Source organism: Geotrypetes seraphini, chromosome 8 (assembly GCF_902459505.1).
Source record: "Geotrypetes seraphini chromosome 8, aGeoSer1.1, whole genome shotgun sequence".
NCBI lineage: Eukaryota > Metazoa > Chordata > Amphibia > Gymnophiona > Dermophiidae > Geotrypetes > Geotrypetes seraphini.
This window is the reverse complement of record NC_047091.1, coordinates 80,654,227-80,671,132: the sequence shown is the minus strand read 5'-3', so window position 1 is coordinate 80,671,132 and position 16,906 is coordinate 80,654,227. Positions and strand designations below refer to the sequence as shown.

At 46.6% G+C, this 16,906-nt stretch overlaps 1 protein-coding gene across 3 annotated transcripts in view; it reads right to left on the bottom strand.

Moving 5' to 3' along the window:
* The window catches only part of CCDC88B (coiled-coil domain containing 88B), a 116,452-nt gene that overhangs the window by 87,262 nt on the left and 12,284 nt on the right, over nucleotides 1-16,906 (bottom strand). For all 3 annotated transcript variants that reach the window (XM_033957157.1, XM_033957158.1, XM_033957159.1), the window contains exons 2-7: nucleotides 16,712-16,854; nucleotides 9,193-9,301; nucleotides 7,891-7,960; nucleotides 7,534-7,592; nucleotides 5,320-5,403; nucleotides 4,515-4,655 (exon numbers count right to left, since the gene is read on the bottom strand). In XM_033957157.1, the coding sequence (XP_033813048.1) occupies nucleotides 4,515-4,655; nucleotides 5,320-5,403; nucleotides 7,534-7,592; nucleotides 7,891-7,960; nucleotides 9,193-9,301; nucleotides 16,712-16,854 (606 nt within the window). The remainder of the gene's footprint in view (nucleotides 1-4,514; nucleotides 4,656-5,319; nucleotides 5,404-7,533; nucleotides 7,593-7,890; nucleotides 7,961-9,192; nucleotides 9,302-16,711; nucleotides 16,855-16,906) is intronic.

Genomic DNA, 16,906 nt, shown 5'->3' with positions numbered 1-16,906 from the left:
TGTGCCTGTGCTGAGCTTACTGCCTACGTGATGAGCTTCATGCCTACGTGTCATGCTGCTGATTCATCGGGACTCAGACAGAGCTCAGCACAGCACCGGACTGGAAATAAGGTAGGCCTCGAGCAGTGGCGTACCTAGGGTATGTGGCACCCGGGGCCCATCATTTTTTGACACCCCCCCCCCCCATGTAAAAAATTTTTTTTTTTTTTTTTTTGCAATAACCATGAAATGGAATAAATGGTCAGAATAGAAACAGGCAGTGAAAATTTTCTTTTATTGAACCTCATATATGTAACCATTATTCCAAACATAACATAACATAAATTATGTCTAAATTGTCATGACATTAGAAGTACATATGGAGTAGTTGCAGGTGATGCTTGGGACAGTTCTGATTGTGTTAGTTCGGTTTTATGTGTTTTTTGAATAGAAGGGTTTTTATTTCTTTTTGAAGGTTTTGCAGTCTGTGGTTGATATCAATTGGTTGTAGAGTTGGGGGTCGAGTGTTGCAGCTCGAATGGCTAGGAGGTTGTCGAACAGTTTTTTTCTTTTGACGTTTTTGGTTGGAGGGTGTGTGAATGGTGCACAAGTTCTCCTATGTCTGTTTGAAGTGGATTGAATTATTTAGCTGAAGAAATTAGTTACCCCCCATTCCACACACATTAATTCTCTTCCATTTTTGTTCCCATTATAAAAAACACTGATAAGTTCCCAGAAAAAAAATACATTAAAATAAGAAGTGAAAACAAAGGCCCCTACAGATGAGAACATAACATAAGAATAGCCTAACTGGGTCAGACCAATGGTCCATCATGCCCAGTAGCCCATTCTCATGGTAGCCAATCCAGGACACTAATACCTGGTCAAAACCCAAAGAGTAGCAACATTCCATGCTACCGATCCAGGGCAAGCAGACACTTCCCCCATGTCTTAATAACAGATTATGGACTTTTCCTCCAGGAATTTGTCCAAATCTTTCTTAAAACCAGCTACACTATCTGCTTTTACCATAACTTCTGGCCACTTCATTTTTAAGTTTAGATCTTTCCTTTCAAACAGAGACCTTGCTAGATGTCAAATACAGCACAAGGTAACTTCACATGGACTTAGCTGTGCAGGAAATGTGAATCTCCTCATACACCCACCATATAGTGCAAAAATGTGCAAAGGTCTGTTTTTTTCTTTCGATCACTACATAGCCTAATGCCACACAAGCAGCGCTGTTACAAACATATTCTGTAGGTCAATGCTAAGGATAACAAAGTTTCCTTCCTTGGACCAGAAGGAGATAAACCACTGGAAGAGATCCCAAAACAACACCCAAAGACCCACTCAGTGTGTGAATCAGTTGAGTGGAGTGGACTAACTGGGGGGTGGAAATGGGCCCGGAGTTTGCTCAGCAGAATTTCCCAGACCACCTCTTCCTCTCAACACATTGACACGCTGCCACCATCACCACTAGGAACACCTCACTGGGTAGGCCAGCTATGCTATAAACTTTATAAAACACATTATTATATTTTCTTATAAAGCACATATTTTAACTGACCTCTCTGACATCCTCAGCCTTTCCATTCACAAAAATAGAAGGAAGAAAAGTTCCCATTTCCTGCTGTCTCATGTCCCCGGCCTATACAATATTTTTTTTCTGCAGACCCTTCAAAAGTCTGACCAAATCCTCGTTTCACTTGCATTATAAAGTACTGAGGATGCCATCTCTCCCCAATCCCAGGTCCTAAAGTCTAAGACAGTAGCGCAAACTAATGCTGCCAGATACAGGAAAAAAAAATTTTGATTCGATTCAGCCCTATTGAATTGGTTTTTCAATTCGATTTTCCTGCCCAGTTGGGTGATTTTTTTTCAAAACTCCTAGTGGGTTTTATAGCTTTTTCACCCCCTTTGGCTTCTCCTAACCACACTGGCGCTGTGGTGTAAATAAAATAAAGAAACAAAAAGGACTTTTCCTCTTTCTGTTAAATCCTAGCTCACGTTTGCAGTCCAACACCAGCTCTGGCAGGATACACATTTCAAATCTGACATGTTATAATCACAAAACAGAAAATAAAATTAATTTTTCTACCTTTTGTTGTCTGGTTATATTTCAAATTTTGTTGGTCCAAGGCTCTGGTTTTCTTCTGATAACTTGCTTGCCAGGGTCTCCTTCTTTCTGCATGCTAACCATCCATCTGCCAACTCTGTCCTCCCTTTCCATTTCCCTTCCCTTCCCAGGAAGTCTGGTATCTTTCCTTTTTTTCATCTCCCTCCACAGATCCACCTTTTCTTAAATACCCTTTCATCCGGCATCTCTCCCTCCTTCCCCACCATCCCAGAGTCCACCATCTCTCCGTTTCTTTTCCTAATTACCCTCCTATCCAGTATCTCTATCCCTCCTCCACACCATCCCTTGTGTCCAATTTCTCTCCCTTTCTGTTCCTTCCCTCCCTAAATCCCATGGTCCATCATCTCTCTCCCTCTCCTCTATTTTCAGACCCATTATTTCTTCCCCCCCCCAAAGTTTGGCATATGCATGTCTCTTTGAACACCCCCTTCCCTCTGTGTACTTCTAAATCATGGTCCCCCCCCAAAGGCCTCTCCCCCCTTAAAGGTCTGCCTGTCCCACCTTGAAGGCCTGCACCCCCCTTGAAGGCCTGTCCCTTCCCCTTGTAGGCCTGTCCCCCCCTTGAAGGCCTGCCTGCCTGTCCCCCCCCTTGAAGGTCTGCACCCTCCGAAGGCCTGCACCCCCCGAAGGCCTGTCCCCCACTTGAAGGCCTGTCCCACCCCCTTGTAGCTTCTCCCCCCCCCCCCTTGTAGGCCTGTCCCCCCTTGAAGGCCTGCCTGCCTGCCTTTCCCCCCTTGAAGGCCTGTCCCCCCTTAAAGGCCTGCACCCCCTTGAAGGCCTGCACCACCCCCCTCGAAGGCCTGCACTCCCTTGAAGGTCTGCACCCCCCCCCGAAGGCCTGTCCCCCACTTGAAGGCTTGTACCACCCCCTTGTAGCTTCGCCCCCCCCTTGTAGGCCTGTCCCCCCCTTGAAGGCCTGCCTGCCTGCCTTTCCCCCCCTTGAAGGCCTGCACCCCCTTGAAGGACTGCCCCCCCCCCGAAGGCCTGCACTCCCTTGAAGGTCTGCACCCCCCCGAAGGCCTGTCCCCCCAATTGAAGGCCTGTCCCACCCCCTTGTAGGCCTGTCCCCCCCTTGTAGGCCTGTCCCCCCTTTAAGGCCTGCCTGCCTGCCTTTCCCCCCCTTGAAGGCCTGTCTCCCCCTTGAAGGCCTGCACCCCCCTTGAAGGCCTGCACCCCCCCTTGAAGGCCTGTCCCCCCCCCCTTGTAGGCCTGTCCCTCCCCTTGTAGGCCTGTCCCCCCCCTTGTAGGCCTGTCCCCCCCTTGTAGGCCTGTCCCCCCCTTGAAGGCCTGCCTGCCTTTCCCCCCCTTGAAGGCCTGTCTCCCCCTTGAAGGCCTGCACCCCCCTTGAAGGCCTGCACCCCCCCTTGAAGGCCTGTTCCCCCCCCCTTGTAGGCCTGTCCCCCCCCTTGTAGGCCTGTCCCCCCCTTGTAGGCCTGTCCCCCCCTTGAAGGCCTGCCTGCCTTTCCCCCCTTGAAGGCCTGCACCCCCTTGAAGGTCTGCACCCCCCCCAAAGGCCTACACCCCCCCCCCCGAAGGCCTGCACCCCCCTGAAGGCCTGCCTGCCTCCCTTGAAGGCCTGCACCCCCCCCCGAAGGCCTGTCCCCCCTTGAAGGCCTGCCTGCCTGCCTGTCACCCCCCTCCCCCTTGAAAGCCTGCTTGCCTGCCCGCCCGCCCCACCCTGAAGGCCTGATGCCCCGACCCACCCCGAAGGACCGCTCGCCCCCCTGGCCTCCCCGCACCACCTATGAACAGCCGCAGCAGGATCGCGAAGTCAGCGTCAGCGATCCCTGCGCTGCTTCCTGCGCCACGGTCCCGCCCCTCCTCTGACGTCAGAGGAGGGGCGGGATCGCGGCGCAGGAAGCAGCGCAGGGATGCTGACGCTGACTTCGCGATCCTGCTGCGGCTGTTCATAGGTGGTGCGGGGAGGCCAGGGGGGCGAGCGGTCCTTCGGGGTGGGTCGGGGCATCAGGCCTTCAGGGTGGGGCGGGATCGCGGCGCAGGAAGCAGCGCAGGGATGCTGACGCTGACTTCGCGATCCTGCTGCGGGCTGCTTCACAGATGGTGCAGGAAGGTCAGTGGGGCGAGCGGTCCTTCGGGGGTGGCGGGGGACTGAACGGCAAGGCCGGGAACACCCCCTTAGGGCTGGTACCCGGGGCGGCCCGCCCCCCCCGCCCCCCCCCTAGGTACGCCACTGGCCTCGAGTCAGGAAGATAGGAACCCCAGTTCCATCCCCATGGGAGTCCCATGGGCCTTGGAGGGGTCCCCATAGGAGTCCCGTGAGCCTGGGAGGGGTCCCCGTGGGAGTTCCGTTGACCTAGGGGGGATCCCCGCGGGATTTCCGTGATCCCCGTTCCCGTGCAGACCTCTACCTCACAGCCACTTCCGTTTCCGTTACCTCTGCACTCTCCTCCTGCTCTTTAACAAGTCGCTTCAAATGATGAACCATGTTCTGAAAAATGAGCTCCAGGTCCGCTTGCTCCAGCTCCCCCATATCTGACCACTGCAAAACCAAAATGTTCTTCTGGTTCTCGGTCACCTGCCACAGACAAACAATGAGATAGAGGAGAAAGAGGAGAAAGGTGAAGAAAAACTTTCATCCCATTCATGCAGGATGGAGGTTGGAGGGAGGGGGAGGACAGTCACCATACTGGTGGAAGGAAAAGACTGTTACAATGATGGAACAGATGCTATGTGGGAGGAGGACTGGTACCATGATAGATTTGCCAAATAGAAGAGACTTGTCAGATGGATGGGCGGGGATGGGGGGAAGGGACTGGAATGAGAGGGATAGTTTTTAACATCTCCTTATCTGTTAAATTCTTGAAATAACTTTGAGAATGGAGAGAATATATGCAGTGACACAAGAAGAGGCCCACAGTGACCCAGAGTGAGACATGCTGTCACAGTTTCAGTCTGAGGGCTTCAGGCACAGCAGTATTTGTTGTCACAGCAGCCCTACTGCACAAGTCCCCCCCCCCCCCCCCCAAGTTGTGTTTGCAGGATATTTGCAATGAATATGCATGATGACTTTGCAAATTTATTTGACGTATATGCATTGTGGATATCCTGCAAACTGCACTGGGATATCCTCAGGATGGCTTTGAGAAGCCCTGCCCTAGGGAACCAGCGAGCTGAGGACATCTTGTGGTGAGCTCTGCAATATAGAGCTGAAAAGTGAGAGATCCATTATATGACCTTACCTCCTGGATGCAGCTGGCTAGGGCTACCTGAGTCTCAATAGTCAGTGCCTGGATGCGGTCTATGAGTTCCTCTCTTCGTTCGCACTACACAGGAGATAAAGAGGAAGAGGGTAGAGAGGGTGTTTGGTAAACAGCAGAGAGAAGGCAAGCAAAAACAGACAAGAAGAGACAGCAGAAAGAGAGATGAGAGAAAAGAGGTGCTGACAGGGGACAGGAAGAAAAGATGTCAGACAGAAAGATGTCAGGGTATAGGCATGTTGGAGTATTGGCATGTTAAGGCATGTTAGGTTACCCTGGGGTACAGACATGACCAGGGAATGTCAGAAGTCAAGAGTTGTCAGGTGCAGGTGTCCAGAGATGTCAAAATGCATCAAGGTGCATCAGAGTACAACACAGTATAGATCTGTCAAGATGTGTCAAGGTCCACTAGAACCAGAGAGAGGCAGTGATATACAAGTACTCAATCCACAAACAGATCAGAGCAGACCAACAAATTGAAGAGAAAAGTGTTTATTGCTCAAGGGGCTCATGCTTTGCCTTCAAAAAGGCTGCATCAGGAGCTGAAATTCTGGGGCATCAGAGAAATCTTTCCCCTGATGTGTTACAGTACAAGCAAATCAGAGGGTAAGACGGAGCTTGTAGAGGAATTTGCATATTTAGAAATGTTCTTGTGGCAGTGGAAGGGGAGTTAGGCAGCCGGGAATGCTTCCATTTTAGAAAAATTCTTGGACACATTTTAGGTTGTCTAAATGGATTTTTATATGTAGGCTGCTTTGTACCCCAATTTAGAAGAAAAGGTGGATTACAAATATATGAATTAAATAAAAAATATACAGTAATATAGGGCTCCTTTTACAAAGGTGCGCTAGCGTTTTTAGCGCACGCACAGGATTAGCGCGTGCTAGCCGAAAAATTATCGCCTGCTTTAAAGGAGGCGGTAGTGGCTAGCGCATGCGACATTTTAGCGTACGCTTAGCGCGCCTTTGTAAAAGGAGCTCATAGAGTATGCGTGTTAGATGATATGAGATCGGTCTCTTTATATTGTTAGCGTCCCCTCCTGAAGAAGCGCAAGGAATGTGAAACTCGAGTCAGGGGTGGGCGGTGGGGAGGGGGAGGCTGGGTGTTAGCAGCTTCGGGAGTTATTTTTTTGCTTGACTGTACAGGATTGCCTTTGAATTTCCACCATGTAGCTCATTTGATCATGTTTCCTATTGAATATTTGCACTAAGTTGCAGTCACTGTGATATGGCGGTGAGACCTGATGATGTAAATGTATGATGTAAATTTAAAAGCCGTCATCAACATCTTTTGTCACATCAGGCAGCATTATGGGGTAAAGATCTGGAACAATTACTTATGCTTGCTAATACTTATGGGGAATTTAGGAGACACTAAAAAACATATCTGTTCCTAACGTACTTAGGTAGCTGATTTTTACAATCTTTCCCACAATAACTGATCTCTAGAGCTGGTGGTCACTAGTTTTTAACTTTGTTAGTTCTACTCAATTTGTAGCATTTTTAATCATTGTAAACCGCATAGAACTTCACGGTCCTGCGGTATATAAACTGTTATTATTATGATGGTCCCGCAGGCAACCTGTGTATATCATGTTTAGCACTTGCGGTTGTGGGTCTGAGCACTTCACTTTATAATTACAATTTTAGATACAGAGCATAGGAAGAATTGGATAAAAAACTGTGATTTGAGTGGCAAGTATTGTTAGTGCTATCACAGTCGTTTAATTGCTGACTCCCATACAGTTGAAGTGAAATTGAATGGTATATGATCTTTGCTCTATAATTACTAAAGACTGATGATATGTAATTCCCTCCATTATAGCATGATTGTGGTGTATTGAAAGTATTTTATGTATGTTGCCTTCTGAACCATTGTGAATGTTTTATTCTGTTAACTGCTTACTTCTAAGCGGTCAGGAAATTTTAGAAATAAATAAATATACCACATTTGAAGATGAGTGCACCTAGGATCCCCTTATGCTGAATATTTGTCCATGTGAGTGACTGTGGGGTCCTCTGATACGTGCCGGCATAGTCTGCAGCTTGGTATCTTACAGGGGTGAGAGTTAAATAAAAATGACAAGCCTGTCGTGTGTGTCATAGTGTGCAAGGATGTGTTGGGGATCAGAGTATGTCAAACAACAGAGGCATGTCAGGATGCACTAGGAGGTACCAGTTGGAGACTATGACTTACCTGTACTGCGCAGCCCAGCAGCAGCAGCAAGAACCTTCTCATCTCATCAATTCCCTGCTCTGAAAACAGGACAGATAATACGTATGGACACAGTGTGTCATTAATGCACAGGAGATAGCATGACCTAGATACCTCTGTGGGTAGGCGGCAGGGGTAACAGCGCAGGATGTGAGGCAGCAAAGTGTTCCTTTAATTCCAATTTCTGAGTTTATACAGTGTCACAGCCCTATGTATTCCCCTCCCTCCAGTATGGTTACAGCCTTGTATGCACTTTGATATTGTCCCCTTATCACTACCCCATATCACAGCAAACACTGTCATTTTCTCCCGAAAAACCCCTGCTTTCTGATCTCTTACCTGTGAGGGGATCTCGGGCCAAGAGGTTAATGTCAGGAAGTGGCATCAGTACCAACTGCTGCAGGTTCTCCTAGGACACAGACAAGGCGAAGTGTAGAATATCTCACAACTGGTAACCAATCAATGCCCTCTTCCTCACCCCCATCGGCCCATTGCCACAATCTACCACCAGGTTCAAAAGAACCCCTCTCCAGCCCCCCCCCCCCCCGAGCTGATACCACACCAACATTTGGAGCAGAGGGCCTTCCGGGCTTCCACATACCGCCGGATAGGAGGTGGTGAAATTGTGAAAGGTTTCCTTGCTATGACAGATCTGCTGGCCGAAGGAACTGCTGCAGCTTCTGACCACTTCCCTATTTCACAAGAATGTCACTCACAAATGCACATGCAGGGAAGGATCTGAAAGCTGAGACTTCACACAAAAACATACGTAGATATATATATATATATATACACATACACACACAAGTTGACTCTCTGTTACCTGAAACTCAAGCACCCAGAACTCTCAAACAACCAGCAAAAAAAAAAAAAAAATCAATGAAATACTGTAATATTTTAAATAAAAATGAAAATAAAAATCTATTTAAGTGTGAACTTGGCACGCCACACCTAAGTACGTCCATGCTTTGCCTACCACATGTCTGGTAGTTTGTCTGGAACAGTTTTTGGTATGGCATAGTATGGGGTATAGTATTAGTTAGGCCTATTTTTAATAGTAACTCTCAAGCAACCAGAAATTACATTTATCCGGCATCTACCAATCCCTATGGGCAGTGGCATAGAGAGGGTGAGAGGTGCCCGGGGTGGTGGCGCCCCTTCCCCACCCTCTTCTTTGCCCCCCCCACTCCATCTGCTTCTTCCCTGTCGCCTCCTGATCTATGCGCGTGTACGCCCCTTCCCCCGTACCTCTTTAATATTCCTGGCATGAACTGCAACCCCCAACCTGCTGCTCACACCAGCATTGACTCTTCCTTATATCACTTCCTTGGCGTGGGTCCAGGAAATGACATCGGAGGAAGAGTCAAGCTCAGAGGGGTTGCATCGGAGGGGTTGCTGCTCACGCCGAGAACATTAAAGAGGTATGGGGAAAGGGGCACATGCAAGCGGCAGGAGGGGGCGGGGAAAGAGCGAGGGGGAGCAGAGAAGAGGACGGGTGCTGGCGCCCCCAACATGATGGCGCCCGGGGCGGACCGCCCTCCCATTACTACACCACTGCCCACAGATGCTGGTTAACTGAGAGTCTACTATATACATACATACACACACACTCTCAGCATTCCGGGATTGCTGTTGATGTACCTGATAGTAAATCCTGATATGCTGCCGTAGGACAGACAGATTCTGTATCCGTGGGGTTTCATCATTCTGTTCATTTCTGTACAGGAGCTGATGCTTTGGGTCTGGATCTCTACCAGAATCAAAACAGAACCAAACAGAGAATAGGTAAGATGAGGGAAGAGAGAAGTCTTGTTCTTTTGCCCTGCTAGTAGACTTGGTCAGAGGGCCAGAAAAAGCAATAACAGCTCTTCTCAGAGAGACACTGCTAGCATCTAGCCAAACCCATCACTGCAGCAGTACCATCCAGCACAAGAAAAGATCCAGAATAGTAAAAGAGTGGGAAGTACATGAACCCAGGTAAGATGGAAACAATGCATGAAAAGAGAGGGCCTAGAGGGAATATCAGACAGTATTTTGTGCAAGAGACAGGCAGGGCAAGGGATCTTCTCTGATTGGGGGTGTTACGAGAATAGTTTGGGTTTTTTTTTTAAATCAGAGATGAAGAAAATATACACATTTTGCAATAACATGTAGCTAATACAAATGGGTATTGAGCCAAAACCAATAATCAATAGTCACAGCTAGAGAACACTATAACTTCCAATTAAAATTTTTTTTTCCAAAACTATGTAGAACAAACACAACCCAGTTTCCCAACCCCTTACCCTCCTCCCTCCCCCAAGAAAATGGTAAAAAAAAGAGAAAAGAGGACAGAGTAAGAAAACAGCAGAATTTTCACTTGCACAGTTTAATCAAGGGTCTCCACACTTTTCCCCATTTATGTAAAGATTTCCTTTGCTCCACTAACAATCATTTCATATCATACAAGTACCACAATTTATTGGACCATTACTGTCGAGAAGAACCACCTGCACACTTCCAAGCTTTTGCAAGGACACCCTACCTGCAGCAAAACAATGCCAAAGGAAGGAGCTCTCTGGGCAAGCATCAGATCTGGTACAAGCTTGCCAAAGAGATAGACACTAGGGTCCCATGGAATCTTCCAACCCACCACATCCGCAACTGAAACTGCAATGCTTTCTGGTAGGCCTGAGCTTTGATACAACCTCATCAAATATGCCCCATAGTACTTCTTTCCCCACAATTTCTCCAACAAAGAGGTGAAACAGTAGGAGAGCATTTATGTAGCCTTTCAGGAGTCAGGTATTACCTATACAGAACTTTAACAGCATTTTCTTGCAATACTGAACATAAGAATTGCCTTACTGGGACATCTCAAAGGCCTGTTAAGCTAGAGAGTGACGCGGGGACAAAATTTCATCCTTATCCCCACATTTTCAGCCCCGTCCCCTCCCCATAGTGAAGTGCATTTTCCATCCCTGTCCCTGCAGTCTTAATTTTCTTCCCTGCAGTCTTACGTTTCTTCCCCGTGTCTTTGTGCTCTCTCTCTCATTAACAGGTCCTAGAATAGATGTGTAGACTTAGGCCTTTCTTTCTTTCTGCCCCCTGCCTGTCTGTCTTTTTTTCTTTCTTTCTCTCTGCTCCCTGTCTGTTTTCCCTTCTCCCTTACTTTTATCTCCCCCATGTCCAGCAGCACCCCTTCTCTGCTCCCCCTGTCCAGCAGTAGCTCTTCTCCGTTCCTTTTACACCTTCCCTGTCCAGTAGTACCCTTTCTCCCTTACCTGCTCACTGTCCAGCATCCAAAGTGGGCCGGTCTAGCAAATTCTCCGCGGCTGCTGCCGTTGCTGGTCCGGAGATCAGGGCAGGAACACTGCTGGGGAAACCGCCGCCCGCAATGCAAACCACCGAAGGCTCCTACTGCACATGCGGAACACGGAGCCACGGATCAGGGATCACGGCCGCATGAAGTTTCAACTGCGCATGCGCGCTATGGGTTTTATTATAGCGGATAAACACTCACAGGGAATTTGGAAAGAATGCCATACTCTGCATGCTTTCCCTACTTATTCTGCATAAAATTCAGATACTGGATGTTTAATGCAGTTTATAAAGAATACTGCATCCCCTGTATGAGCACCACTATTTAAAATAATCCATGAGTTAGGTAACAAGGACCTACAATGCATACTAGAACATCAATTAAATCTATTGGAAAACTAAAGAACCCAGATTAGTACAGATCCATCCTGCACAGTTAATGCTAACAGAAAACCATGTCTCAAATTCATATGCGCAAAACACAGACAGACTCTCACACAGCATAAAATAACTACTGTAACCACAAATTAAAAATAGAAACACAGAAAATTTTTTAATTGAATCCCCAAGAAGCCACAATGCAGCACCAGAGAAAGAGAAAAAGTGATATCCCCCTGTACTGTGCAAAATATAAAGATAGTAGATGTAAATTTCAAAAACTGACATATTAGAATCACTATATTAAAAGTTAAAACCTGCTGAGGATCTCTCCTTCCCTCAATAAAAACAAAAACAAAAATTGTGGATACAGATATTCTGGAGATAATTTATTAAACACCGACATATAAAACCATGAAAATTCAATTAAAAAAGTACAATGATAAAAAATACTGTGATAAAAATCCAATCAGACCCTACACGGTCCGTGTTTCGGCGAACACGTCTTCCTCAGGGGTCCAATGGGGTTCCAATGGTTTGATCATTGGGTCTCCCCATTTTTCTTTGTTGTGCTGATCTCTCCTTCCCTCCCATGCACTCCCATGTTCAACATCTCTCTCTCCCTCTTTTGTACCCTTGGTCCAACATCTCTCTTCTCCCTTCCCCCATGCAACATTTTTTCCCTTTTTCTGCCATGTCCAGCATCTCTATCTCTCTCTCACTATCCACCATCTCTCTCCCCCTCTTTTGTGTCAAACATCTCTCTTTTCCTTCCCTCTCTCCCCATGTACCCATATTTCCCAATATTTATCCCTCTCTTACCCCTCTCCTTGCAGTCTGTCTCCCTCCCCTCTACCACATATGTAACATTTTCCCTGCAATAGAGTAGACACGCTGGATGGTATGAATAATATGAAGAAAGACCTGGCGAAGCTTGAAAAATGGTCTGAAATTTGGCAGCTAAAATTTAAGAAATGCAAGGTCATGCATTTGGGCTGCAAAAACCCGAGGGAACAGTACAGTTTAGGGGGTGAAGAACTTATGTGCACTACGGAAGAGTAGGACTTGAGTGTGATTGTATGTGATGATCTTAAGGTGGCCAAACAGGTTGAAAAGGTGATGGTGAAAGCTAGAAGGACATTAGGTTGCATAGGGAGAAGTATGGCCAGTAGGAAAAAGGAGGTAATGATGCCTCTGAATAAGACTCTGGTGAGACCTCATTTAGAAGCCACACCTTCAAAAAGATATACAAAGGACGGAGTCGGTCCAGAGAAAGGCTACTAAAATGGTGTGTGGTCTTCGTGATAAGGCGTATGGGGAGATACTTAAAGATCTCAATCTGTATACTTTGGAGGAAAGGCGGGAGTGGGGTGATATGATAGAGTCATTTAAATACCTACGTAATATAAATGTGCATAAGTTGAGTCTCTTTCATTTGAAAGGAAACTCTGCAATGAGAGGGCATAGGATGAAGTTAAGAGGTGATAGGCTCCGGAGTAATCTGAGGAAATACTTTTTTACGGAAAGGGTGGTAGATGCATGGAACAGTCTTGGAAAAGGTGGTGGAAACAGAGACTGTGTCTGAATTCAAGAGGGCCTGGGATAGGCACGTGGGATCTCTCAGAGAGAGAAAGAGAAAATGGGCAGACTAGATGGGCCATTTGGCCTTTATCTGCCGTTGCAAGGAGCCTATGGAATAAAATGGGGGAATTGGAAGCTATAGCACAAAAAGATAACCTAGATATCATCGGCATCATGGATACATGGTGGAACGAGGACAATGTCTGGGACACTGTACTACCGGGATACAAGCTATACCACAGAGATAGAGTAGGACAAAAAGGTATTGCCCTATACATAAAAGAGGGAATTGAGTCTACCAGAGAGAACAAGCTGGAAACAAACAATAAGGTGGAGTCTCTATGGGCCAAAATACCAAGAACAAATGGAACAGATACGAAGATCGGCATCTACTACTGACCCCCAGGGCAGTCTGAAGAGACTGATGAAGAAATGACAGACGAGATTAAACACGAATGCAAGGGAGGCAATGCAGTTATCATGGGTGACTTCAATTATCCGGGGATAGATTGGAACCTAGGCAACTCCAGCTGCAGTAGAGAGACCAAGTTCCTGGATGCTGTAGGAGATTGCTTCCTGGAACAACTTGTCATAGAAAATATGAGAGGAAATGCAATTCTAGATTTAATTCTAAATGGAACACATGGACTGGCACAAGGTAAAGAAGTAGAAGGGATGCTGGGAAACAGTGATCACAACATGATCCACTTCATCCTAGACACAGGAACAAAAAATCAATCCAGAACTATGGTCACGGCACTGAATTTCCGAAAAGGGAACTACAAAGGGATGAGAGTCATGGTGAGGAAGAAGATTAGGAAGAGGATCAGCACCGTAAATACGCTAGAGCAGGGCTGCCCAAGTCCAGTCCTCGAGATCTACTGGCAGGCCAGGTTTTCAGGATATCCACAATGAACATGCATGACAGAGATTTGCATACCAAGAAGGCAGTGCTGGCAAATCTCTCTCATGCATATTCATTGTAGATATCCTGAAAACCTGGCCTGCCAGTAGATCTCGAGGACCAGACTTGGGCAGCCCTACGCTAGAGCAAGCATGGACCCTTTTTAAGGACACAATTACAGCGGCGCAAAATATATATATATATATATATATATATATATACTGCGTATCAATAAGGGTTCCAAGAGAAAGAAGAACAAGGAACCGGCATGGCTCACTGTAGCAATGAAGGAAGTGATCAGAGACAAGATGACTTCATTTAAGGAATGGGAAAGGACAAAAATGGAAGAAAACTAGAAAAAGCACAAACAACATCAAAGCAAGTGCCATAAGGTGGTAAGAGGGGCCAAAAGAGACTACTAAGAAAAAAATAGCCAAGGAGGCCAAAAACTTTAAATTGTTCTTTCGATATATTAAGTGTAAACGACCCGCGAAGGAAGCAGTAGGGCCGTTAGATGACCAAGGAATAAAGGGAGGACTAAAAGAGGACAAAGCCATCGCCGACAAACTGAACACATTTTTTATGTCTGCATTTACTGAAGAGGATATATCCAATATACCGGAAGCCGACAGGCTATACACAGGAAATGAAGACGGGAAACTGACAGGGACGACGATCAGTCTAGAAGAGATATGCAGACAGATTGATAGGCTTAAAAATGATAAATCCCCAGGACCGGATGGCATCCACCTGAGGGTAATCAAGGAACTGAAAGGAGTTATAGCTGAACAGCTCAACTAATAGCCAATCTGTCGATCAAATCAGGAAAGATTCTGGAAGACTGGAAAGTGTTACACCGATCTTCAAGAAAGGTTCGAAGGGAGATCTGGGAAACTACAGACCAGTGAGTCTGACTTCAGTACCAGGAAAGATGGTAGAGGCACTGATACAGGACCGTATCATCAATCACCTTCCTATTAATGTCCCCAGTGGTCTAGTGGCAATGGGGACCGAGGGTACATTCCCCCAAGCCTACCTTTTATGTCCCCAGTGGTCCAATGGCTTCTTCAGGAGCAGGAAAAACCCCTGATGCTACTAGAACTGCCCAGTGCTGCTGGTCTGAAGATCATCAAAATGGCTGCCCCACGAAGTCTCAGCAGCCATTTTGAGGATGTTCGGATCAACATTGGCAGGCGGTTCTAGCAGGGGCAGGAAAGTGTTGGGCTCTTTCCTGCTCCCAAAGAAGCCACTTGACCACTGAGGACATAAAAGGTAGGCTTGGGGAAGGTGCCCTCAGTCCCCATTACCACAGTGTTATCATGGCAGCAGTTCTCATTCCCGTGGCACTACCATTGAACAGTCAACTGTTGCCATGGTAATACTGGGCAAAACTGTCAATGTTTCCCATTACTGTGTCACTCTCTATATCAAGCCCAGTATCATGTTACCAACAGTAGCCAACCCAGGTCCCAAGTACTGGCTGAAACTGAACACTTAACTAAGAAGCTCTCTATCTTAGACCACCCTCCCTCAACATAGTACACTCCAAGATCTTCCACGCAATGAACCTGATGGGCTAGAAACCAAGGAACTAACTTCCAAAGATACTTTTATAAAGCAGAGATAATCCCGTTTGTGCCTACAGTATATAGGCACTCCATAAAAGAGACTTGGGGAGGCTTAGCCTCTATTACTACTATTTGTAAGGAGAAGAACATATTTTAGCCTCCCCAGCCCCATGCACTAACCTTCTGTCCCTACATGAGTTTGTGATGGCAAGAACAAATAGGAAGGGTGATATTCCCCGCCCTGCCACTGTCTCCCCAACTCCAGAGGATGCAAAGAAAATTAAATCATGCTTGAGGCTAGAGCCCTGTGCATGCTGCTGCTGGTTCAGATCATATCCCGCCTCCCTCCCTGAAACTGGAAGTTACATCACAATAGAGGGAGGAGGAAGAGGGATATGAGCAGAACCGGCAGCAGCACGCACAGGGCTCTAGCCTCAAGCATGATTTAATTTTCTTTGCATCCTCCAGAGTTGGGAAGACAGTGGCAGGGAAGGAATGATCATTCTTCCTCTATGTGTATGCCACCATGGACTCATGCAGGCAGTATCGGTGCAGGAGGTATCGGTGAATGAAGGGAAGTAGAGGGAGAGACAGAGATGGGGCAATTGTAGGGTAAGGATGAGATGGGATGATGGTGAGAGATAGGACTCATGAGAGAAAAGAGAAAAGGACTATTGGGGGGGAGAGAGACAGACAATGCTGAATAGAGAGGGGGAGATAGACAGAGGGGATCACACCCCAAGGATTTTAATTTGGACCACCAAACCCCATATCACAACACCCCATTTTAGTCTTCCCAAACAGCTGAGTCACCGACCACCTATGCTACAATACTTTCACACAGGTCTTCCAAGGCAGTACTTCCCTTAGTCAACCTAACTTTGATATCTCTTTGAGAAAGGAGATGTCTCAATTGCTGATAAGCAAAGATATGATGGCGAGAAAGACCATATGTGATGGTTATAAAGTTTCTATTTGATCTTCATCAAAAAATTGCTCCCAATGCGCAAGACCTAAACATTAGAAACTTTTGAAATATGAGTATATGACTGCTTTAACATTTCTGAGGCCTCACAACTTGGGTCCAGATCCCAAGCGCCTATCAACCTGCTCCATACAGCAATCTCACCACCGCCACTACTTCCCACCCCACAAAATGGAAGCTGTTTGCTATTGCTTGTATGTAGGTTGCAGAAAATATTGTATGTTATATGTGGTGGACAAGATGATTAAAAGTCATTTAATTTTATGAATATTTACTGCTTGGAAACTGCTTAGAACTTAGGCGGTATACAAATTTTTTAAATTAAATAAAATACAAGAGAATAAAGTTCAAAATCTAAGCTTTGCCCACCCATGTGCTGCCATTCACTGTAGGACTGGTTAGGAATAAGGTCCAGTGCCCATTTAGCCCCCTTTCAGGACTCACATGAACCTCATGACATCATTCAGAAAGATGCCATCCACCAGCTGAAGGAAACCTCGCAGGGTGTCTGCCAACCCTGGATATACTTCCATATATGGAGTGGTGATGTCACAGTTTCCCTCCACCAAGCTCTCAAAGGTCTTCACCTAGAAGGGAAGGAAGAAGAGAGGATGAGGAAGAAGGAAGATATGGGAAGGA